At 38.2% G+C, this 21,406-nt stretch overlaps 1 protein-coding gene across 2 annotated transcripts; it reads right to left on the bottom strand.

Moving 5' to 3' along the window:
• Nucleotides 1–5,345: 5,345 nt before the first annotated feature.
• Nucleotides 5,346–19,768, bottom strand: LOC110367479. 2 transcript variants are annotated; one of them, XM_036128864.1, is made up of 9 exons: nt 19,727–19,768; nt 10,906–10,979; nt 10,079–10,402; nt 9,700–9,963; nt 9,510–9,533; nt 8,799–8,882; nt 8,471–8,499; nt 8,003–8,056; nt 5,346–5,571 (listed from the first exon to the last, which is right to left on the bottom strand). In XM_036128864.1, the coding sequence occupies exons 2-9, from the start codon at nt 10,964–10,966 to the stop codon at nt 5,476–5,478; spliced, it is 936 nt and encodes a 311-aa protein (XP_035984757.1). In that variant the 5' UTR covers nt 10,967–10,979; nt 19,727–19,768; the 3' UTR covers nt 5,346–5,475. The 2 variants fall into 2 exon arrangements, with proteins under 2 accessions (XP_035984757.1, XP_035984758.1); XM_036128865.1 differs by lacking the exon at nt 19,727–19,768 and having other exon boundaries at nt 10,906–11,075.
• Nucleotides 19,769–21,406: the final 1,638 nt, after the last annotated feature.

Genomic DNA, 21,406 nt, shown 5'->3' with positions numbered 1-21,406 from the left:
CAGACCAGGTGTACCTACTATGAAGATAAAAGAGAAAGAACAAAACGTTATAAGCAGAAATGATGACAAGCAATTCATAATTGAAGAACAGTAGAACTCTATAGAGTGAGAAAAATAGATCCTGATGTCCTCCAGTAGCCTAAGCCCATAGAAGCACATCCCCATAGTTAGGTCAGGGCAACATAAGCCACTCTAGTTATAAGCTTTGTCAAAAAGGAAAGTTTTAAGCATAGTCTTAAAAGTAGACAGGGTGTCTGCCTCACGGACCAAAACTGGGAGTTGGTTCCACAGGAGAGGAGCCTGATAGCTAAAGGATCTGCCTCCCATTCTACTTTTAGAGACTCTAGGAACCAGCAGCAGACCTGCAGTCTGAGAGCGAAGTGCTCTGTTAGGAACATACAGGGTAATCAGAGCTCTGATATATGATGGAGCTTGATTATTAAGGGCTTTATACGTTAGAAGAAGAATTTTAAATTCTATTCTTGATTTAACAGGAAGCCAATGAAGGGAAGCTAAAATTGGAGAAATATGATCCCTCTTGTTGATTTTCATCAGAACTCATGCTGCAGCATTTTGGATCAGCTGAAAACTTTGAACTGCATTTTGTGGACTTCCACATGTGGACTTATGTCATCAATTAGTCACTCCAGTTGTAACCAGACTGTCAGCTAACAGTGCCCACGCTTTTCATGTGTCACTCCATGATGGGTGAATGACCATCCAAGCACTACCAAAAAAGGGCCGTCTCTGTCTCCTTTCCAGATGGGGTTTAAGACGTAGCTCTTCAGAGAGCATCTCTACTCTGTACCTCCCTAATCTCTCGACTGCACCACCTCTACCTGCGCTTCCCTCTGTGTCCAGTGATAGGTTTGTTTGCCTATGAATAACTATTGAAAAGTATTATTTAAAGGTAACATGACATCACTGTATAAATCTTTTCATGTAGTCGATATTGCTACATATGTCGTATGTGGGTTGGGAATTGTTTGAATGTTGGTGTCCCCATGTTTTTGTGCATCACTGCTACATCGTCTTCATCTTCATCAACGCACCTCATGCTGAAAGCAACACAACACACATCCTGATACGGGACTGTTTTTCAGTTATTTCATGTTTTCATCTTCCGCCCCCCCCCCTCCCCCATACCACTGGAGAAAAAAACTATCATCATACATAATTAATCATTTAAAAATAACCCATTTACCACTGTGTATTCAGATCCTGCATTTTCTACTGTCCAGTCATTAAAACTAAACACATCTAAAATAAATAAATACATTAATGACATTTTCACCTGCAGTTTTTGTCCCAATGCAGACAGCAACAACAGACCCTAGGAGAACGGCCAAACCCAACAGGATGACGACGTATCTTATTAGACAAAAAAAATCTGCAAATCATGAAAATATGATTTTATTTAGGCTCAATGAAAGACAAGCCAACACATTTAAACCCTACTCAGTAGGAAGATGTGGCAATGAAAACTAACGGATATTCAAGTTTCAAATCTTTAAAATGTATAAATATATCTGGGTTTGAGGTGAGTTTAAACAGTTCATCTTCTCACCTGTTTTCCCTCCTGGAGACTCAGGGCTGAAGGTGAACAGTTGGTCTTTTCTATCGTAACCATCTCTAACTTTGCACTTTAAGAGCTCATAAAACTTTGAATTCTGATGAAGATGAGATGCTGGGAATGTCACACGGGCAGAGCAGCTTCTTGAAACGTTCATGTGTGACTCTATTTTCTCCTTGCCCTCATACAGCCACGCCACCGTGTGTCTGCAGTAGATGTATTTAGACACAGAGCAGTTTAAGGTGACGTCATCATCGCTCTTCTGTTTAGTCACTGAAAATGAATATATTGTTAAAAAATAATAACATAAAATTATTTTAATCCATGTTAGCCTAATTTTGATCTGTGGTTTATTACGTTGTTGGACTGTTTTAAGGGATGCAGATACTCACTGGTAACAACGGACAGGTCAACCACCGTGTTGAGACTTGGTGGGCCTCTTGGGACTCTGCAGCTGTATTTACCAAAATCCTGCGCCCTGACGTTCTTTATGACCAGAGAGCAGTCTGCTGTAACACTCAGCCTGTCTGATTTAGCTTCAGCTTCTGGTGTAAAACGCCCTTGTTGGAACCATGTTTGTTGAGTACCTGATTGCTGGAACCTCCACATGATTCTGGAGCAGAAACTCTGCACTTGCATCTCATTCACACAGGGCAAAGCGACCTCCTCACCAACTTTAACGGTGAAGAAAGCCCGCCGTTGCCCAGCTGTTGCTGTAAACAAAGTGAAGGAAGAGCAAACTTTCAGATAAATACCTGCTTCTGACGGTTAAACTTAGCTTATTCTGGCTTCAACCTAAGCTTCTGCTTTATCTTTGGGTTTAAACAGAAATGAATGGATCAACTTATGTATAAAGTATGCCTGTCTCATTTAAAGGGACATATCAAAAGCCTGTCCTAGGTTAATTATTTCATTGCAGAGTCGAAACATTTCTAATGAATCTCTGGTAGATTTATCCTTACCTGTAAGCTGAAACATCAGTATCTGGAATAAAGACAGGTTCCTCCATCTGAAGGCGATCATTGTGCTCTAGCCTGTTTCTAATCACAAATGACCTAATGTCTACAATAGTTTTCTTTAAATAGAAAACAGCTCATATTAGTGCTGTCGGTGACACTATTTCCTGAAAAATGACTCCATTCCCCTTTCGTCCTCTCCAGAGAAACTAAAAACAAAATAACAAATAAAAATGCTTTCATGCATTAAACATTTTGCTGGTTTCAGCTGTAAATGTAGGATGAAACGTATTTCCTATGGCAATATTTAATTCATATAAGTGGTGCATTTTAGATTTATCTGTTATATGTACCAGGTGGAGTGATACAGATACACGGTGCTGGCTCAGCGTATGGGAGGCAGTGAGGAGGAGGGGGAGAGAAAAAAAACAAAGCCACGCAGTTATTTCCTCTTTCTGTTTGTCACGACCCACAGTAGAGAGTAAAGAGACTAAACCTACTGTGTTACGTCATTCAATGTTTATGGTTTGTGTTGGCAGCGTATCTCCTGTTGCTGTGGGGACGGCAGACTGGTGGCCTTAATGACAGCCAATCATTGCTTCATGATTATCTGGAGAAAATAATAGAAACGATTTCATTTCTGATGTTCTAACTTAATGACTATAGTCAAATCTGCACTGAATGAAGTCATCTGGCAGGTTATGTTCTGCCTTCGTTTGAAATGTCAGGGATGATAAGATCAGTAAATGACTGAGGAGGTCATTTACTGATCTTATCAGTAAATGACATCTGGCCTTTTTATTCTCGTTGAACTATAATTCTGGCTATTTACAATCCATGCATGTTGTTTATACAATATTTATTTTGTGCATGTGATCTAGACCAGTTAGGGATCAGAACATCTAAAGATTTAGGTAATTAAAGAGTACAACTTAAATATATAAGTAAATTAATGAATAAATAAAATAACAGAAGTTCACAAAGGTTTTAATTGCTTTTATCTATTGTATAGTAACTGTTAACCCGCTGCTTCTGAAAGGCCCTTTAAGTTACATGCATTTACTAATCAAACCAGTTGATGGCGCTGCAGCTCTTACACAAAATAGCCTGGTAGATCTGGATTAGATTCAGAAGGTTTTTAGAATTTATCTGAATATTTTATTTAAACAACCTACATGGGCTTATTAACGCAGACCTGTCGTTTTTCCACTCACGTCAAAGGCCAAAGCCAAGCATGTTATATTGTCTTAAATAAATACAACCACCTGAATGTACAGCATTACATAATTCAATAAGCTTTCCAAAATCCAGATTAATCTTGAATAGATTTTATAACAAGCTGGAAGACACTAGGCTCAACATTTTTCCCCACTAGCAGGAGTCAGGAAGGATATTTTATTGCGTCTTGGCCCTGTTGTTGTATTTCATTTGAATCTGGTTTGCTGGAGTTTGCTTTAATAACAACAATCAATGTAACTTACAAGTTATTTTGTACATAAAGTAAACTTGCTGTGCTTTCTGTTTCTTACATCTTTCTTTCGTTTCGTCAAAAGAAAAACGGGACTTCATTTCCACTTTATTCAGTGTGGGTTTATCAGGTTGATATTTGATTACATTTACTTTTATTTTGTATCCAAATTAGGGGAGCGGTCAAACCCACAAACACAATACTTCCCACCAGAATAAAGTACATAACATTGCAACAGTAATGACCTGGGTAACTGAGAATTTGAACAGTTATGTTGTGTGATGCCTTCATGTTAGTGCGAGAGTTTTGACAAATTCTCCTGGATAAGTGGAAACGTTTCAGAAATACTGAGTGAAAGTCCGGTTGCCTTCAATTTATGCCTGTTGCTAATGCAATCACCCAGATAACTGAGAATTTGCAAAGGCGTTTAAGTTCATTTGTCTTTTAAATATTTCCTTATTTATTATATAATTTATTATTTATTAAAAAAGCTTTCAGTGACAAGTTACAGTACTCAAATAAAAGATTTTTTAGTTCCTTTTTGATATATTTATCTCAAGTGTCATGAAGAGTTGAAGATCCGGTTATAACACACTATAGCCAACCTTGTGCCTGACAAAAAAGAATTAGAATATTTTAACTTAAAATGCTTTAAATTTATAAAGCTGCTGCGTTTAGGTTCATTTGAAATTCTTCCTTCTTTACTCACCTTTTTTTTGGCTGAAAACTGAAGCCTGACGATAAACAGCCCCATTTATTAATTTATTAATTCATCCTTTATTGTACATTTCAACGGCTCACAAAGCTTTGACTTGTGATCAAGGTTATGTTTCGGAAACGTCCCAGAGGCAGAGCTGAAACTTGGTAATATCTCTATGTCTGAAGAAATTATCTTTCCTTTTTTTTTTCCACACAGCGTGTCTACGCTGCACACATTCCCAGACAGGGCAGAAGATCATGACTTCATTTGCTTTTCTCTAAAGTCACTATAATGCGTGATATTAAAACAAATGGCAGTATAATCATGACTGATGTAGTGTTTTTGTATTTTAGGGAGCCTAAGTTGTATTATAGCACATCAATATTTCTATGTGAGCCCTTCGTACCAACCAACGTCCTCCAGTGTGACCTTGTCTATGACCAGAGAGCGGTCTGCAGGGACTCTCAGTTTCTCTGATTTACTTTTGTCCTCTTGGTTAATCTGCTAAAAGTCAAATGCAAGAAAAGATTTTCAGCAACTTGTAATGCTGGATATTGTGTTTTTAAGTGAAAAGCACCACAGAAGAGTCGTTAGAAGAAAAAAAAGGTTTAAAACTAAACTTTATTTAGACTGAACTTTTTGAAATGATCCACTTTAAACCTTTTTCCTGTAGCCAACTATTGCTTATGGTTTCTCACTGGTTTACATTCTGAATCCCATTAGAAACTTGGATATAAAATTAAAAGTATATGCATCACATTTGACACTACTGATGTAGTTATCTGACAGTAGAATAGATGCTGTTTGGACGTATGGAAGCTCCAGCAGCGCAGGAGGAAGCCTTCACAGAGCTGTAGGTCACAGCGGTAGAGATCTATAACAACAAATCAAAAAATAATACTTTATTTAGGTTTCAAATCAATATTTAGCCCAAAGAGTAGCTCCCCACACCCAGCTAAGCTTTTAAAACAATAATCCACTCACAGCAATCATTCCAGTGCTTCAGTCTTACTCCATTGATATAAAAATTAAATTGATTTATTGAATCTGTGTTTGGTTATCAAGCAGGTTCCAAAGCTTTGCTTATAAGCCAAACCAGTCATCTGCTGTGTACGACGTGACAGAGATGGCTCGACTCAGCAGCTGAAAAAGCCCCGTTAAAACCTGAAGTACACAAACTGCAGTCTGACACGGTTCCTCTTGAAAAAAGGTCCAGACCAGTTGTCTCTAGTAAAATGAGATTGGACCACATCTAACTTTTTAACCTCAAGTTAAGTGCTGTTGGGTTTTCTCTAAGGTTCACTTACAGAGCTGATTAAGCTTCCTAACAAGCTGCAAAACATGGAGCTTCAACTCTGCCACATTATAATTATCATCAGAAGTTCTGTAGCTTTGTTCATTCTTCTGCCCTTTCTTTAACTACATTTGTTGTTAACGACTTTTCATAAGTCAGTTCTTTATTTAGAATAATAAACATTGTTATTATGTTCATTAGAGATATGTTTCTGTCTCTTTTCCCAGAATTTACGGTAGCTTTAAGTTCTTAACCTCTTAAGCCCAAGATCTATTTTCCTAAAAAGATGCATACTCATACTTTATAAGGCATTTCTCAACGTGTACAATGCCTAGACTGCTAATCTTGTTATCAACTAACATAGAGGTCCTGGAGGATAATATGGATTTTTGCCGGAAAAAAAAAAAAATTACATACAAAATGTCTTACTTTTGCTGTAAATAAATAAATAAACACAATACATTGTAACTACAAGATCTTGGTTACATCTGTAACAGGTTTGGTGTCCACACAACAAACAATTGAGAGGGTATACATGTTTAGATTTAAGAAAATCCAGGCAGAGCCTTATTGTCTTTGTGCCATTTAGGTAACACTTTTGGCATAATTTTAGAAATTTTGAATTTATTCTGGAAATTGAAAATGAGCAAAATGGGTAGAGTGCTTTCTCCGGGTCAGGGAGGATGTCCTGCCCCAAGTGGAGGCAATGTTGCCACCAGGACATGGCCAGGGGTGGCCGTGGCCACCCTACTGGCCAGCGTCAATTGTAGTAGCATTTCATTCCAATATGTACACCAGCAAGGCAGCCGCTCTTCTTGACCTTCTATCGCGCTTTTATTTGTGTTTGCCAGTATCTACTTTCCACTAGTGATCTTGTTTTTCAATATATAAATAAATGTACACCCTATTCCTAATATAATTACTCAATGAAAAGTAATTGTTGCTCAACTCAAAATGTTAACTGTACTGTTATTGGTCTATGCACATTAGATTGTTAGTAACATTAAAAATCAAACAATAAACCAAAATATATTAGTAGGCGTTTACTTAAGTCTTTAAGATAGTTTTATACAGGCAGCTTTACTACAACAGTAGAATAAAATCCTTAAATTATGTCTTCTAGTTTCACCACAAGTTTAATTGGTCCTTTCTGCCCCCCCCCTGTGAAACATTTCTGGAGGTGCCACAGAGTGGAGGAGTTTAAGTATCTCATGGTCTTGTTCATGAATGTACCGGAAAAACTGAAGGCCCATGACAAAGACCTGCTTCTCTGGCATTTGGCATTTTTTAATGCCAAATCTCTTTTCAATATCGCTACAAGCTGTCACTGTTTTAGCTCCAGAGTCATGAGCTTTGGGTCGTGACCGAAAGAACCAGATCCCGGATACAAGCGGCTGAAATGAGTTTTCTCCGTAGTGTGTCTGGGCTCTCCCTTAGAGATAGGGTGAGGAGCTCAGTCATCTGGGGAGGACTCAGAGTAGAGCCGCTGCTCCTCCACGTCCAGAGGAGCCAGTTGAGGTGGCTGGGCATCTGGTCAGGATGCCTCCTGGACGCCTCCCTGGTGAGGTGTTCCGGGCACGTCCCACCGGGAAGAGGCCCAGGGGAAGACCCAGGACACGCTGGAGGGACATGTCTCTCTGCTGGCCTGGGAACACCTTGGGGTTCCAACGGAGGAGCTGGCCTAAGTGGCCGGGGAGAGGGACGTCTGGGCTTCCTACTAAGTGAGCAACCCACGATCCACAACCTGACCCCAGATAAGCGGAAGAAAATGGATTGATGGATGGATGGATGGATGGATGGATGGATGGATGTCAATTGAAAATGTGGAATGCTATATTTGGTAGATACTTTTCTAGAGGAGTCTCATATGAAGATCCAGACATATGATAAGTGTGTGTCAGTCTCACTTAGTCAGCTACAAGCTGACTAAGCTGACTATTGTTGCCAAAGAGCTTAAGCCTCCTTGAAAGGGAACTCGCAGGCTCATATTTTGTAACATATAAAAACTCACTTTTTCCCTTTCATCCGGCTGTCTCAGGAAGTTTATGGTGGCATAGGAATAAAGCTGTAATTACAAATATAACAGGATTGGGTTAAAATTGAAACACAGATTTAAACACAGAACGTCTCACACTAATAACAAAGTTCTGTTTAGCACATCATTTTCATCAGAGCTCCTTCTTGTTCTGTGTAAAATAAATGAACAATGGTCAACGTGTTTTTCAGATTTCTAGCAAATGACACATATGAATGAGTTACTGAGGGGGTAAAAGCTCACTTCCTGTATAGTCACAGCTGAGTTTCATGACAAGAAGGACATCCTTTAAAAACTGATTGTTCTGCATTTTATAAAAGAGGAAACAAACTTGCATGCAATTGATTTTGGTGGAAGTTTGCCAACAATAAGATCAGTAATTGAAAAGTTACTTTGCCATATAAAAATGTAAACTGGTGGTTATTATTTGATGTTTGAACTCACAGTACTTTCTTCCAGCTGCCTTCTTTTTCCTGGAAACACAAGAAAGTTAAGGAAACCTTGAATAGCAACAATTCCCATTTTTAACCCTGTTTGTTTTAATATTAATTAACACTCCTGATTATTTGCACTGATAAACAAGTTAAAATTTCAACATGAATTTTTTTTTTTTCTGTTTCACGGACGATAAAGTAAAGATGGTAGTGTCTGCCGCTCAAGTGTTAATAAATCCAACATATAAGTTTAGATATATTATACAAGATTCACTATTAGAGGGTATGTATGATGTTGCAGTTTCTAGTATAACATTATTCTCTGCAAGTGTTCTCACCCTTCATTTTCTTCCACCTGACAACAGCCAGAAATATTATTAAAGACACTCCCAGAGCAACAGGAATGCACCACCACGGCCAGCCTGGAACGATAAAAACCAAAACCTGAGACGAGATGACACAACACTGAGAAACACTCACTTATAAGCTACTTCAATTCTGTGTCTTGTTTTCCGACGTTTGTCACCTAAAATAATTAAGATAAGAACTGAACCATATTTAGCAATAGAAATATCAGCATCCTGACTTATACAGGAAAAATGAGTCATGTTTTATAAGCGTCTTTGTATTACATCCTTTGTAGAGTGTAAAAGTATGCATCCTCAACAGGACGAAGTAATTTATATATTTTTTTCTTCATTTTGAATGATTACTTAAAAATTCTTGGGGAAAACTGCAAAGCTCCACACAAATAATTATTTGCTGAATTAATTAGAAAATTTCAACATGTACAAAATAATCTGAGGCAGCTTGGTTTAGCAGACAATAATAACATATATCCTAAAGTATCAGAGGAAAAGTATTGTGATGCTGGAGAGTTATTTATTTAAGACCCAGATATCTGCATTTACCATGGAGATGCATGGAAGAAGTGTACAATAATGATGGGCTACGAAGTCTTTGTGAACTCGCTCTAATTTGCTTTTGCCAAATATTTAGTGAACAAATTTTTTATTATTATTATTTATTTATCGTAGTTGTTGATTTACCTGTTGTTGCCATTTTAGGATTTTCTGTAAAACATATAAAAGGATAAAGCAAGACATTTAGAAGTGAAACAAGGAACAAGTCAGTTTAACGGCAGCAGATTTTAAAAACTGCTTAGATATTTATGACACTGAAACATACACAAACATTGTGGATTTTAGGTGATTTTTAACTGTTCATTGTTTTTCTTACCTGAGCTCTCACCTGAGAACTGAGGGTATAAGGAGGTGAGATGGACTCTTCCAGTATCCTGTTCTGTCACATAACACCAAAGTAACCCACTCAATGTTGAGTCCTGATGAAGGTGAAAGGTCACAGTGTCTGAGCAGGACTGTGGCCGGTCTGATGATGATTTCTCATCACCCTCATACAGCCACTTCACTGTGTGTCTACAGTGGTAGTGTCCTGACACAGCACAGTTAAAGGTGACTTTATTATTATCCCTCTGCTCTGCAACTGGTGAAAATATTTAACAGTATAATTAGTCCCTTTAATGAAATTATACTCATATAAAATGTCAGTGTTGTGTTCTGTCAAGAAATTTTGATCACAAAACCATGTAAATACTCACTGGTGATTACAGACAGGTAAAATTCAGACCTTTCATGTTGATGACCTGAAAAGATCTGTCTACAGATGAGCAGACCGGCGTCCTCAGCTGTGATGTTCTTTATATTCAGTGAGCAGTCTGCTTTAACACTCAGTCTGTCAGCTTTTCTTTTAGCTGCTTCAGTAAGATGGCCATGCTGGAACCACAGCTCGGCTGGGCCTCCTGGGACAGTGAATGTCCACTCAGCATTTTCACAGCTGGTTTGTCCCTGGATCACATTTTTACAGGGCAAAGTTTCTTCGGCTCCAGCTTTGACCGTGATGAATGACTGATGACCGGCTGCCGCTGTTGTGGAGACGTTTAAGAAGTCAGTGAACTCACAGAAAGACTGAGAGTTGTTTTAAATGCAACACAAGCATCCCTTTTATTCCATGTTTACGATCAATGTAATAGTATTCCTCTCAGTAAAATAAAGACAATTAAATAGGCAAGGCAAGGAAAATTTATTTATATAGCACATTTCAGTACAGAGACAATGCAAAGTGCTTTACACGATTAAAATACAGAGAAAAGCAAGTAGGAATAAAATGTAGAAACAAAATAGAACATGGAAACTAAAAGCAAACATCAAAAACAGTTGGACTACAAAGCTGAACTAATGATGTTTCAGTAAAAACAGTTTAACTAGAACAGTCGAAGGCAATCCTAAACAAATGTGTTTTTAATCTTGATTTAAAGGAACTCAGGCTTTCCGCACTTTTACGCAAATAAATAAAATAAGGATATTTTATCATCACTGATGAAGCTATGTAATGTATGTACTGAATATTTGTAAGTAGATTCCTTACCTGTAAACTGAAGCATTCTGATCTGAAATAATGTCACTATAATCCGTCTGAAAGCACCCATGGTTCTTCTCTGTCTTAAAATCAAGAATGAGTCAGTGTCAAAAAAGTTTCTGACCTAAATATGAAATCATTGCGCAAATTCTGCAAGGACTGCATAAAAAATAACTTCTTTCTTCTTACTTCATAATCTATATGTGGTCTGTATAGATTCACGCAACACATCATGAGGGGAAATTATTATTAATAGTTGCTTTTTTACAGTTTTTTTTTATTTAGCCATTTTGCTAAGGTTTAATGCTAACTACAAAGAGTCAAGCATATAACACAAATCACATAAAAGTGAATTTTTGCTTTGTTTTGTTACTTTTTTGATAGCCAAACATTTATTTTCCCTGTAGCAATGCCTACTATGTGACATGTTTTAGTAAAATAGACCATTTGTCCTAACTTACTCTAATGAACAAGGTAAATAAATGCAACTCAATTTTATCCTCCTACATTGTTTCTCAGTTTAGACTCACATTAAGGAGGACACAACATTAGTTCAATATTTGTATATTATTCACATATATATGTGGATTTTCTCCTGTGAGGACTTTTATTTTTACTTCAGTCTATAATAAGCATCATAGATGGATTCATTTAGGTCTGAATTTCTCCATAAATCAAAGGCTGCTGCTAATTAAGTCTGAAGGAGGTTGGTTGTTAAATTATTCTGGCTCACATTAGTTTTAGATTTAATTTTTGGAGTATTAGTAATCTTAGTTTAATCAGTTTAATGGAACTGACTATTCAATGATTAGTCCTTTTCTTAGCCTCATTCAAACCCTGTCTGGTAAAACTGGTCATCAGTTTGGCTAGGACCATAAGAACAGCTGAAAAACACACAGCTGAACCAATTAAGAGCAATAAGGAGATAATTGTAGTCTTTCCAAAACTCCCTTGTTATGCAGAAGAAAGTTGTGTAAAAAGTGTTTATTTTCTTGAAAACATTGTCAGACGCATCCCACAACATGTTGGATTTGCCTGTTGTTGTATATATCCTGTACTATATTATTTGTACTTAAAAAAGGAGAAATTGTGACATTTTTCTGTTTATTTAGCAGTAAGATTTCTTCTTACTAGTCAACACTGGTAAATAGCCTGCATTTCTAAAGCACTTTATTAAGTCCGGGGACTCGGAAGCGCTTCACACCACATTCAGTCATTCACACCCTGACGGTGGTGAGCTACACTGGAGCCACAGCTGGCCTATAGGGCAGGCTGACAGAAGCAGGGCTGATATACAATCGACACCACTTGGCCCAACATAAGCAGGCAAAGTGGGTGAACAACTGAGAGAGATGGAGCAGGGTTTGAACCTGCAACCCACATTGTTTCATTAATTAATAATTGTGTTTATTTGTCACTACAACAAAACAAATTCCAAAAACCTTGTCTTCTGTATTTAACACATCCCATCCCTTGCAGATGACTTAATGGGTGTTACGTGTCTCTCTGAGGGTCGTAATGTCACTTCCTCTTAGTTGCTTCACTCTTTCATAGTTTTGCCATTTATAGTTCTACATCTGAAAAACTCATATGAGGAAGACTTCTATCCAGAGTTGCTCAAGGCTCTTAAAACTGTTCTCTTACCAAATGGAAACTGCAAACTACTATTCTCCAATTTTGCATTATTTGCTGTTTTTTCGGCTCCTAATTTGATGTTGTCACTCTGTTTTCTCTCTCTTCTTAGAAGCTAAATCTTTTACATTTTAATGTTCTTTCTAGCTGTGACACCATCCTGGAGAGTTGCTTCTGCTGGCCCAGTTCTACCAAAAACCTCATGTTCTTGTTCTACAGATGATAGACTTAGCCCTGTCTTTCTCCCTTTGTTCAACTATGTCTCTTTTATATCCATTAGCATTACCTGAACTTTCCCCACAACTGACTTGAAAACTGACTTGGAGCTTGTCTGGATAATTAATTCAGATAGTTTCTCAAATAGTTTCGCTCCTAGATTAAAGGTGCATTGCGTAGGTTTCAAAGTTTATGTACAAGTTTTGCCGCTTTTGGGCGACAAGTTGAAATGACACCAGTTAAATGCGTGCACATGGGAGAAGAGGAAAAGCATCTGCAGCTGTGTTGAGTTTTAATCTTTAATGAAAAAAATCCCGTTACAATACTTGCACCTGACATGTTTAATCTTTAATGGATCTGTGAATGAAACTTGACCGCGTTAAATTGCTCGTTGCATGGTGGCTGTTCACCAAATCCATGGATATCGGTGCAGATTAAAACTGTCGGGTTTGATCAGAGGGCTGCGAGGCATAAAGCTGTCAAACACACACAAATAAACTCCTCTGCTACTTATCAGTTTAGACAGTTTCTCCCACACTTGCTCAGTTTTTTGGAGAGCGTCCAGTGTGATGGGAAGGCTGCGTCGTCAGCGTGTCACTGCTGTTGTAACCGGTGTTGTTCATGGTTTCATGGCAACTGCTTCAGTCGTTACTGTGTTCTGTGTTTGTGTTAACAGGGAGCTGGAAGGTGTTTCAGCAAACAGTGTCCTGTGAGATTTACAACAGCTATCCACAGCTGGTAATTTGGAATACGCATTGGAGCAATATGTGTGTATTGTCAGTCGGGTAAAACACGTTTATATTCAACTCTGCTGTAAGCTATGAATTTTATTGGATATATTAAAATTTTAACTCTCAGCTAATGAGACAATCACTTTTCTGTTCATGAAATAACAAAGATATAACTAACTAAGTAATCTCAGGGATAATAAAAAGTGAAAACTTTGAACTGTGGATGATCAAAGTCCAGATGCTTAAAATCTTCCCACCTGTTGCCCATTTTCTGTCTCTTTACTGACTAACGGAAAAAAATAAACATTTACATTCCACTATCCTCACACAAAACAAGCGTAGTCATGCTACAAGCCTTGATATCACTATTATCTGTTACTGGCTTTACCAAGTGTCGTTTCTGTGTTCCAGTCTCACACCGCAACTAAACCGCATCTTTAAAAGAACCTTTCAAGCCTTTGACTAAAGTTTTATAAGTCAGTGTTATTCTGCACAGAAACATCACTGAAACAATTTACCTTCCTTTCTATGCAACAGCTCGGTGGTTAACCCTCTTATGGCAGGGATCACCAACATGGCGGTCGCGGGCATCATGTAGCCCCCAAGGACCACATGTGGCATCCTCAAGGCTGTTCTAAAACTAGCAAAACCCTCCAGTGAGCTGCATCTAAAATGTTATTTCCGTCCGTTGCTCTACTTTTGTAATCATACTTGTATTTATATAGATTTAAAAATTATAGTATCGAAAAAAAACAGCATTGCCGATATGTTTTCTGTCTCTGTCTCTCTCCGAGGTCGGTCGTGTCTTTTCTCTCTCTGCAGCTTTTCCCCCCCCCCCCCCCCTCCTGCTTTGCTATGTCTTGTCTTCTGAGCACTTTCTTCATATCAACCGAACTCTGAAAAACATGGATCTGGTAAGCTGGTCTCTCAATACTATTGATAATTTTTTTTCGACGGGTAGGCAACAGAAGGGGGACCCGTCCAGTCCTGATTTGACTTATTTTGTGAGATACACCCTAAATTCCTGGAGGAAAACGGTGTGTCTTTCGACCTTGTCATTCCTGGACGTTTGAAATTTTCACATTGGATTAAGGATACTGGGATCTCTACTTACTGTTTTTTGTGGATTTTTGAAGTATCGGCAAATACAGCGGATGTCGGAGCCATTTGGCCTTGATCAGGCTGCCGGCTGCATGACGCGCTCACTGTGGCTGTGAACGAACAAACCTGGAAGGTGACTGGAGCAGAGCCGAAAAGCTGGCTGTGCTGGAACGCAGACTGGCTTTGGTGGTTGAACTCAAGGGGAGATGGGATAAAATCTGGATGTGAAGCGCGAAAAAGCCCAGTAATTTGGAAAATTGGATTTACTATGTGGAGCCAGCAAAAGACTTAAAAGCTGACAGGAAAGGCAGTGCAGCTTGTCTCATAACAAATAACATATTTGGATTCCCTCCCTATCAACTCCTGGATTGTTATGACGGAGAGTGCTCAGAAAAAGCCCCTGGCTACCCCCTCCCCCGCTGACACCTGTGGATGCTTCTGTGTGAGCCGGCTGATAACGTCAAGGACAATGGCCTCTGGAGAGTGTTCACGGAGATAAAACACTTTCGCCGAAACACACACGCATAACTGATACTCATAAAAACTGATGAATTACGCACACGCGACAGATCTCAAATGTTTACTTTCTGCATATATGTTGTATTGTGTTATTTGTGCTTTTCGTGCTATGAGGGTTTTTTGTGTCGGTTGTTTGTTTCTTTATTGGTGAGAGCATAAATTGGCAAACATCTGTCTCTTTTTTTCTTCCCCCCTCTTTCCCCCATGTTGTTGCACTTCCTTCGACAGTTTTTCAAGGGCAGCGTCTCGTGAACTCCGTGTAGGCGGGTTTCGGGGCTGTTTGGAGGAATGTGGCCTTGACGGCTGCGCTATTTAGCAGCGGCTGACTGGCTGCGTTCCTTGGCAACGCAAGGCCTCAGTCAATCGTTCCCCCCCAAAATGTTTGTTTGTTTATGTGCATGTGATGGACGGTTGTACTGGAACTGATTTTTCGATTGCAATGCAAATTGTAATTGACAATAAAATTTGATTGATTGATTGATTGATTGATTGATTGATTGATTGATTGATTGATTGATTGATTGATGTCTATTGGTGAGCGCTGACTCTTCTAGTTCAAAGGTCAGTACTGGTAGCCCTTCATGTGACACAGTACCAATAAAGTAGCTCTCAGTTTCAAAAAGGTTGGTGACCCCTGCTCTATGGTATAATGTTACCATTTGGGAACAAACCCATTGAGTTCCTTCCACACACACACAGTACCTCCATTTTTAAGATGTATTGCACTGAAAGAGAGATGGGATCTGAAGAAAACCAATAGCAGTGTTTAAGTACGTCACTTGACTTACTGGAGGGAATTTAAATGCCCTTTTTTGCAGACCTCACCATCTGACTCCTCAGAAATCATAAAAAAATATGTTTAATGACATTGGGGAACAAATAAACGCTCAACAATAAGTGAGTTAAGTTCACTATTCTGTGGTTTATTGCATTATATTCAATCATTTAATCATGTTAAAATGTGGGCGATGTCATATGGTAACACTGTACCATTAGGATTACCCTTGTATTGCTAGCCCAGCATGTTCATAGTATGCGTTGACTAAATAATAAAGCATTTTGTGAGTCCTTTCCATACTGCATATGACACTATTTTTCTCCATTTACAGAAAGAATGCAAAAAATTTTTGTAGTTTCTTACAAAAGAAAACCAAACTAGGTCTTCCCGTAGATCGTGGTAAGCAATGATCACTGGCCTGCTGTCATGGCAAAAACGGGCCGGTGCAAATACCAAGGCTGTACGGGTATTGTCAGAGTGCAATGCAGAAAGTGTGAGACCCATCTGTGCCTCACACCTGAGACGAACTGCTTCATCAGTTTTCACAAGCAGTAAGGCAAAGACGGCAGCATTAAGGCACTCAAATCAAATGAAAACAATTATTCAAATGAAATGTTGAAAAATATATTTTAAATTGTTTTTAGCTATTAAATGATTTGCATTGTTAGCTGTCAATGCTACTGGGACCTTTTTAGACTATAACCTGGGTTGGCAAATTTAGGTTTTTTGCAATAATAAACCAAACTCTCTTGTTTTCATTAATTTTCACTATCGTACAATGTTGCCAAAGGCCAGTGTCAACAAGAAAAATAACTAAAAAAAATAATATTAAAACAATTCTCTTGATTATGTTTACTTGGTCTATTTAATGCCTAAAAGAAAATCTCAAACATTTTTTTCTCCCAACTGGCATCATTATGCGTACCGTAAGAGGGTTAGAAAATAAAGATAACTTGTCATAAAACCTTAATTTGTGAGACATAATATGCATCAGTTACAGCTATTAGAAACCAAAATGTCCCATTTCCAACCAGTAAAGATGATGAAAACAGTAAATCTGAGCATTCTGGCTGCAGTTCTGTGTTATTCATGTCCTGCAATACTGTTCATGTTTTATGTTGCTGTAAAGAAACTTTCCTCTACTGCCTGGATTCATCAGCCTTACAGTTTCAATGGGGGGATTAGTGATCAACACTAATTCAACACAGTCATCATTTGGGGCAACAGTGGCACAGGAGCTAGGGAGTTCATCCATCCTGTAACCGGCGGGTTGCCAGTTCGGATGTTTAAGTAGCAAATACCTTTTTAAAAGAAAAAGTTGCTTTATTTTGATCCTAACTCAGGCTTTTTACCAAGTGTTTGTGTTCTGGTTTGCTTTTGTGTTTCTATAATTAGGATATTATAATGAACAACAAAGAAGTTGTTCATTATGTTTTGAAGATGTTGCTTTGCTAGAAAAAGTGTTGCCGTTTTAGTATTTTATTTTATTTTCAGTTTCTTAGTTTATTCTTGTTCTCTGTTCTATGTTCTCTGCACATTTGGAATTGTTTATCTGTTAGTCTCTCCCCCTGGCTTTAGCATTGTCATTATGTGTCCAGCTCTGTTATACTATCTATACTTTTCTCCTTGTGCTACTTCAACAAGTTTAATCTGTTTTATTATCAAACTGTCACTATGCTCATCCCAGCTTCCTGTGTCTGCTTGGGTCCTACTCTACCCCCCCCCCCCCCCCCCCAGCACAAAACAACGTATATTAGATTTTTTTTCTTACACATATTTATGTTATTTTGCACACAAATTTGGGAACTCAGAACTATCACTTGATAAATATGAACGGTTTTCACTCATATCTTCAATATTACATATTCAGTTTCAAAAGAAAACATGACCATGATTTTAAAATTATTTTCTTCATTATTTACATATACCCATTAGGCCATTATATCAAATAGTATGTATGTATGTATGTATGTATGTATGTATGTATGTATGTATGTATGTATGTATGTATGTATGTATGTATGTATGTATGTATGTATGTATGTATGTATGTATGTATGTATGTATGCATGTATGTATGTATGTATGTATGTATTAATTATTTAATCAATAGCAACTGTCTAAGTATCTAACTGCCTAAGGCAGTCATAGAGAAGAAAAAAACTTTCAAACAAAACATTTTACTTGACTGATCTTAAAGTTGTTTTTTTTTTGTATGTTTTTTACTGAGCCCTTGCTAGCTTTGTAGAATGCTATGTTGTCCCTTTGCTGTTTTGTACATTTGCAGTGTAGTGCTTTACTCACCTGAAAAGGATGCATTTGTCTGATCTAATCTTAAAAATCTGCACAAAAGGCAACGATACGGAAATTTGATTTCGTTTCTCAAACAAATATATATTTTCTCTACCAGCAGGATTATTCCTTACTTCTTTGGTTTGATCAGGGATCATAATCTCTCATATTGTAAAAGAGTGAATGGACCCAGACAGGAAATAGAACCAAGATTAATGAAAAAAGAAGATCTTCGAAACATGCTTCATGTTCCAAAATTACATTTGACCATTTTTATAAGCATTTATCATAATTTTTTGTCATAATAGGGAACTAACAGGAGAATTCAACTGGTATGTTTTGCTGAAGGAGATGCATATGAAATGGTTTGTTTCCGGGTATGAAACTGAAGGAGGTTGGGGCATTGGGTGGGGAACGAAGGGTGTAGAATACATTTGGAACGCCCAAACTGACAAGATCTACTCAGGTATCAAATAGCATTTTTGTTTCTATGACAGAAAAACTAAAATTAAAATGTGGCAGGGAAACAGTGAGTAGTCTACTTGAACAAAATAAACGTCTGCTCTAATAAATTTCTGTCTGACTGCACACTGCTTTAGGGGAATGTTAAATCTCTTTAAGCAGATATGAAACAGAAGCCGTTTGGGTGTCAAGCTGCCCCCGCAGTCCTGACATCCCGTTGTTTGTGTGCCAAAACTTACAGACAAACACAATCTGTGGGTGTTTATTTTAAGACAGTTCCGTATGGAGGTCAGACGAGACCCATTGTTCTGACCATGGATGTTTGTTTATCTCATGGAAAATACTGTAAGTGTCTGACTGTAAGACTTAACATCAGTTATGTGTTCATATTCAGTCACGCCTCCTTCAGTCTCCACCACCCACGATGTATTCAGAGGCTAGTTCAAGGGTATGAAAAACACAATGCATTTGGAAAACTCTGACACCAGATCAGTAAGATTCACAGATGTGACAATTTTCTCTTCCTTCAATTAAAAAGGGATAACTGGTTGTTTGTGTGAGTATAGAAACTTTAACGTATGTGTAGGAAACTGCGATTTAAACATTGTTAGTCATGTCTAGTTTTGTGAACGTAAGCATTTAAAGCTACTCTCTGTCATGGTTGAGTTCTGGTTTGACTTCATTTTCTGTTATTTTCATTTTTTCATCTCATGTGGGTTTGGTTTGACTTTATTTATTGTTAGTTTTCATTGTCATCAGTTATTTTCTGTCATCTTCACTTCACCTCCTCTGCAGTCAGTCACACCTGCCAGCCACTAATTAGCCAGACTCACTGTTCCCGTGCAGTCCTGTCTCTTTGGTTTTATCATCAAACACCTCATTCAATAAACTCACAAAAGATTCCTGCCTCTGTGTGTAGTGTGTTCGGGTGATCAGAACAAAACATGACACACTCAAACTCCCTTTCACAGAAAGGTGTTTCTCGGGTATTTCAAACAGAAACCCAGTCAAACTACAAACTTATTTCATTAAGCTTTTATTATTGTCATTGTATGTAGTATAAGCTTTTGGTTTGGGGTGTCATTTAAACTTGTATTACCTTAAAAAGGATTGATTTCACTCTCTATCAACCTCATCGGCTTCTCTGTCCTTGCTGAAGAATTGTTTCCCCCAGCATGACGCTGCCACAACCATGCATCACCTGGGAAATAGTGGTTTGAAGAGATGAGCAATGTTAGTTTTTATGTCAAAAAGTCAACTATTGATCTAAGAGCTAAGGAATATGTTAAACTGTAAACAAATGTCCTATGGCTTAGTTATAGCAAAAACCTATTTTTTAAATGTCTTTACTATATATATATATATATATATATATATATATATATATATATATATATATATATATATATATATATATATATATATATACTAGGAGACAGAGGTTTAGTGAGCATCAGAGCCATCATTGAAGATGAAACATCCACGCTCCAAGAATAGGAAGATGCTAGGAAGTGCTCAGTGAATGTCTCAGAGAATTAAAGCTGGAAGAGAAGGAACTGAAGGAACCATCATGGGAGGAAAAAGCCCTGCATGGAATGTACCTCCAACAGATAGCTGAAGTGGCTGATATAACCACATGCTACTAATGGCTAGAGAGCGCTGGACCTAAGGACAGCACTGAAGCACTGATCATGGCAGCACGGGAACAGGCCTTGAGCACCAGAGCAATAGAGGCCCAGATCTACCAAACCAGGCAAGATCCCAGGTGCAGGCGATGTAAAGAGGCCCCAGAAACCATCCAGCATCTCACAGCAGGGTGTAAGATACTAGCAGGGAAGGAATACACGGAACGCCATAACCAAGTGGCTGGTGTAGTGTACAGAAACATCTTTTCAGAAAACCAACTGGAGACCCCCAGGTCAACATGGGAGTCACCTCCCAAGGTGGAGAACAACAGAGCTAAGATCCTGTGGGACTTCCAGATACAAAGAGAGAAAATGGTAATGGCCAACCAACCAGACATTGTGATCATTGATAAGCAGCAGAGGACAGCCGTTGTGATCGATGTGACTATGCAGAGCGATGGAACCATCAGGAAAAAAGAACACAGTTTTTTTCTCAATCTTGAGAAATACCAAGGGCTCAGGGAAGAACAAGAAAGAGCCTGGATGGTGAAGACAACAGTGGTGCCCGTGGTCATCGGAGCACCCCCACTCTGCAGAAGTAGCTCCAACAGATACCTGGAGAAACATCAGACATCTCAGTCCAGAAGAGCGCAATCTTAGGAACAGCTAAGATCCTATTATATATAAATTTATATATATATATATATATATATATATATATATATATATATATATATATATATAAAATTTTCAATCAACTTGAATGTAATTGAAAAGTTTGTATATTTCAGTAACTCAAACACACCATACTCATCAATTAAACACATAATTATGTTCTCTACCTATGGGAGTGGTGGCCTAGAGATTAAAGCCGGGAGTTTGCGTCTTGCAGAGGCCCCAAAGGACTAAGTTCAGTCAGTTCATTTTCACAAAACTCAGTCTGTCACTCTGGGTCCCTGAGCAAGACCCTTGACCACATATTGCTCCCCATGCACCACTCAGTGTTGGCAGCACACTGCTCCCTAAGGGACGGGTTAAATGTAGACAGAATTTCCCCTCTGGGCTAGCATCATGGGAAGTATTTATTTATTTCTACTAATTTTGACTTTCTGCTCACAGCTGATGAATACACGACATTTGAGATTAAAATATCA

Source organism: Fundulus heteroclitus, unplaced genomic scaffold, assembly GCF_011125445.2.
Source record: "Fundulus heteroclitus isolate FHET01 unplaced genomic scaffold, MU-UCD_Fhet_4.1 scaffold_123, whole genome shotgun sequence".
In the NCBI taxonomy this organism is placed as follows: domain Eukaryota; kingdom Metazoa; phylum Chordata; class Actinopteri; order Cyprinodontiformes; family Fundulidae; genus Fundulus; species Fundulus heteroclitus.
This window is presented reverse-complemented; position numbering and strand designations above follow the sequence as displayed.

What these genes read in the sequence shown, in the direction of transcription:
- LOC110367479 (XM_036128864.1), bottom strand. Translation starts at nt 10,966, where the DNA reads ATGGGTGCTTTCAGACGGATTATAGTGACATTATTTCAGATCAGAATG. An exon ending in GTTCTCAGGTGAGAGCTCAG is followed by an intron (nt 9,534 to 9,699) that starts GTAAGAAAAACA and finishes TATGTTTTACAG; the next exon opens with AAAATCCTAAAATGGCAACA. An exon ending in AGCCGGATGAAAGGGAAAAA is followed by an intron (nt 5,572 to 8,002) that starts GTGAGTTTTTAT and finishes TTGTTGTTATAG; the next exon opens with ATCTCTACCGCTGTGACCTA.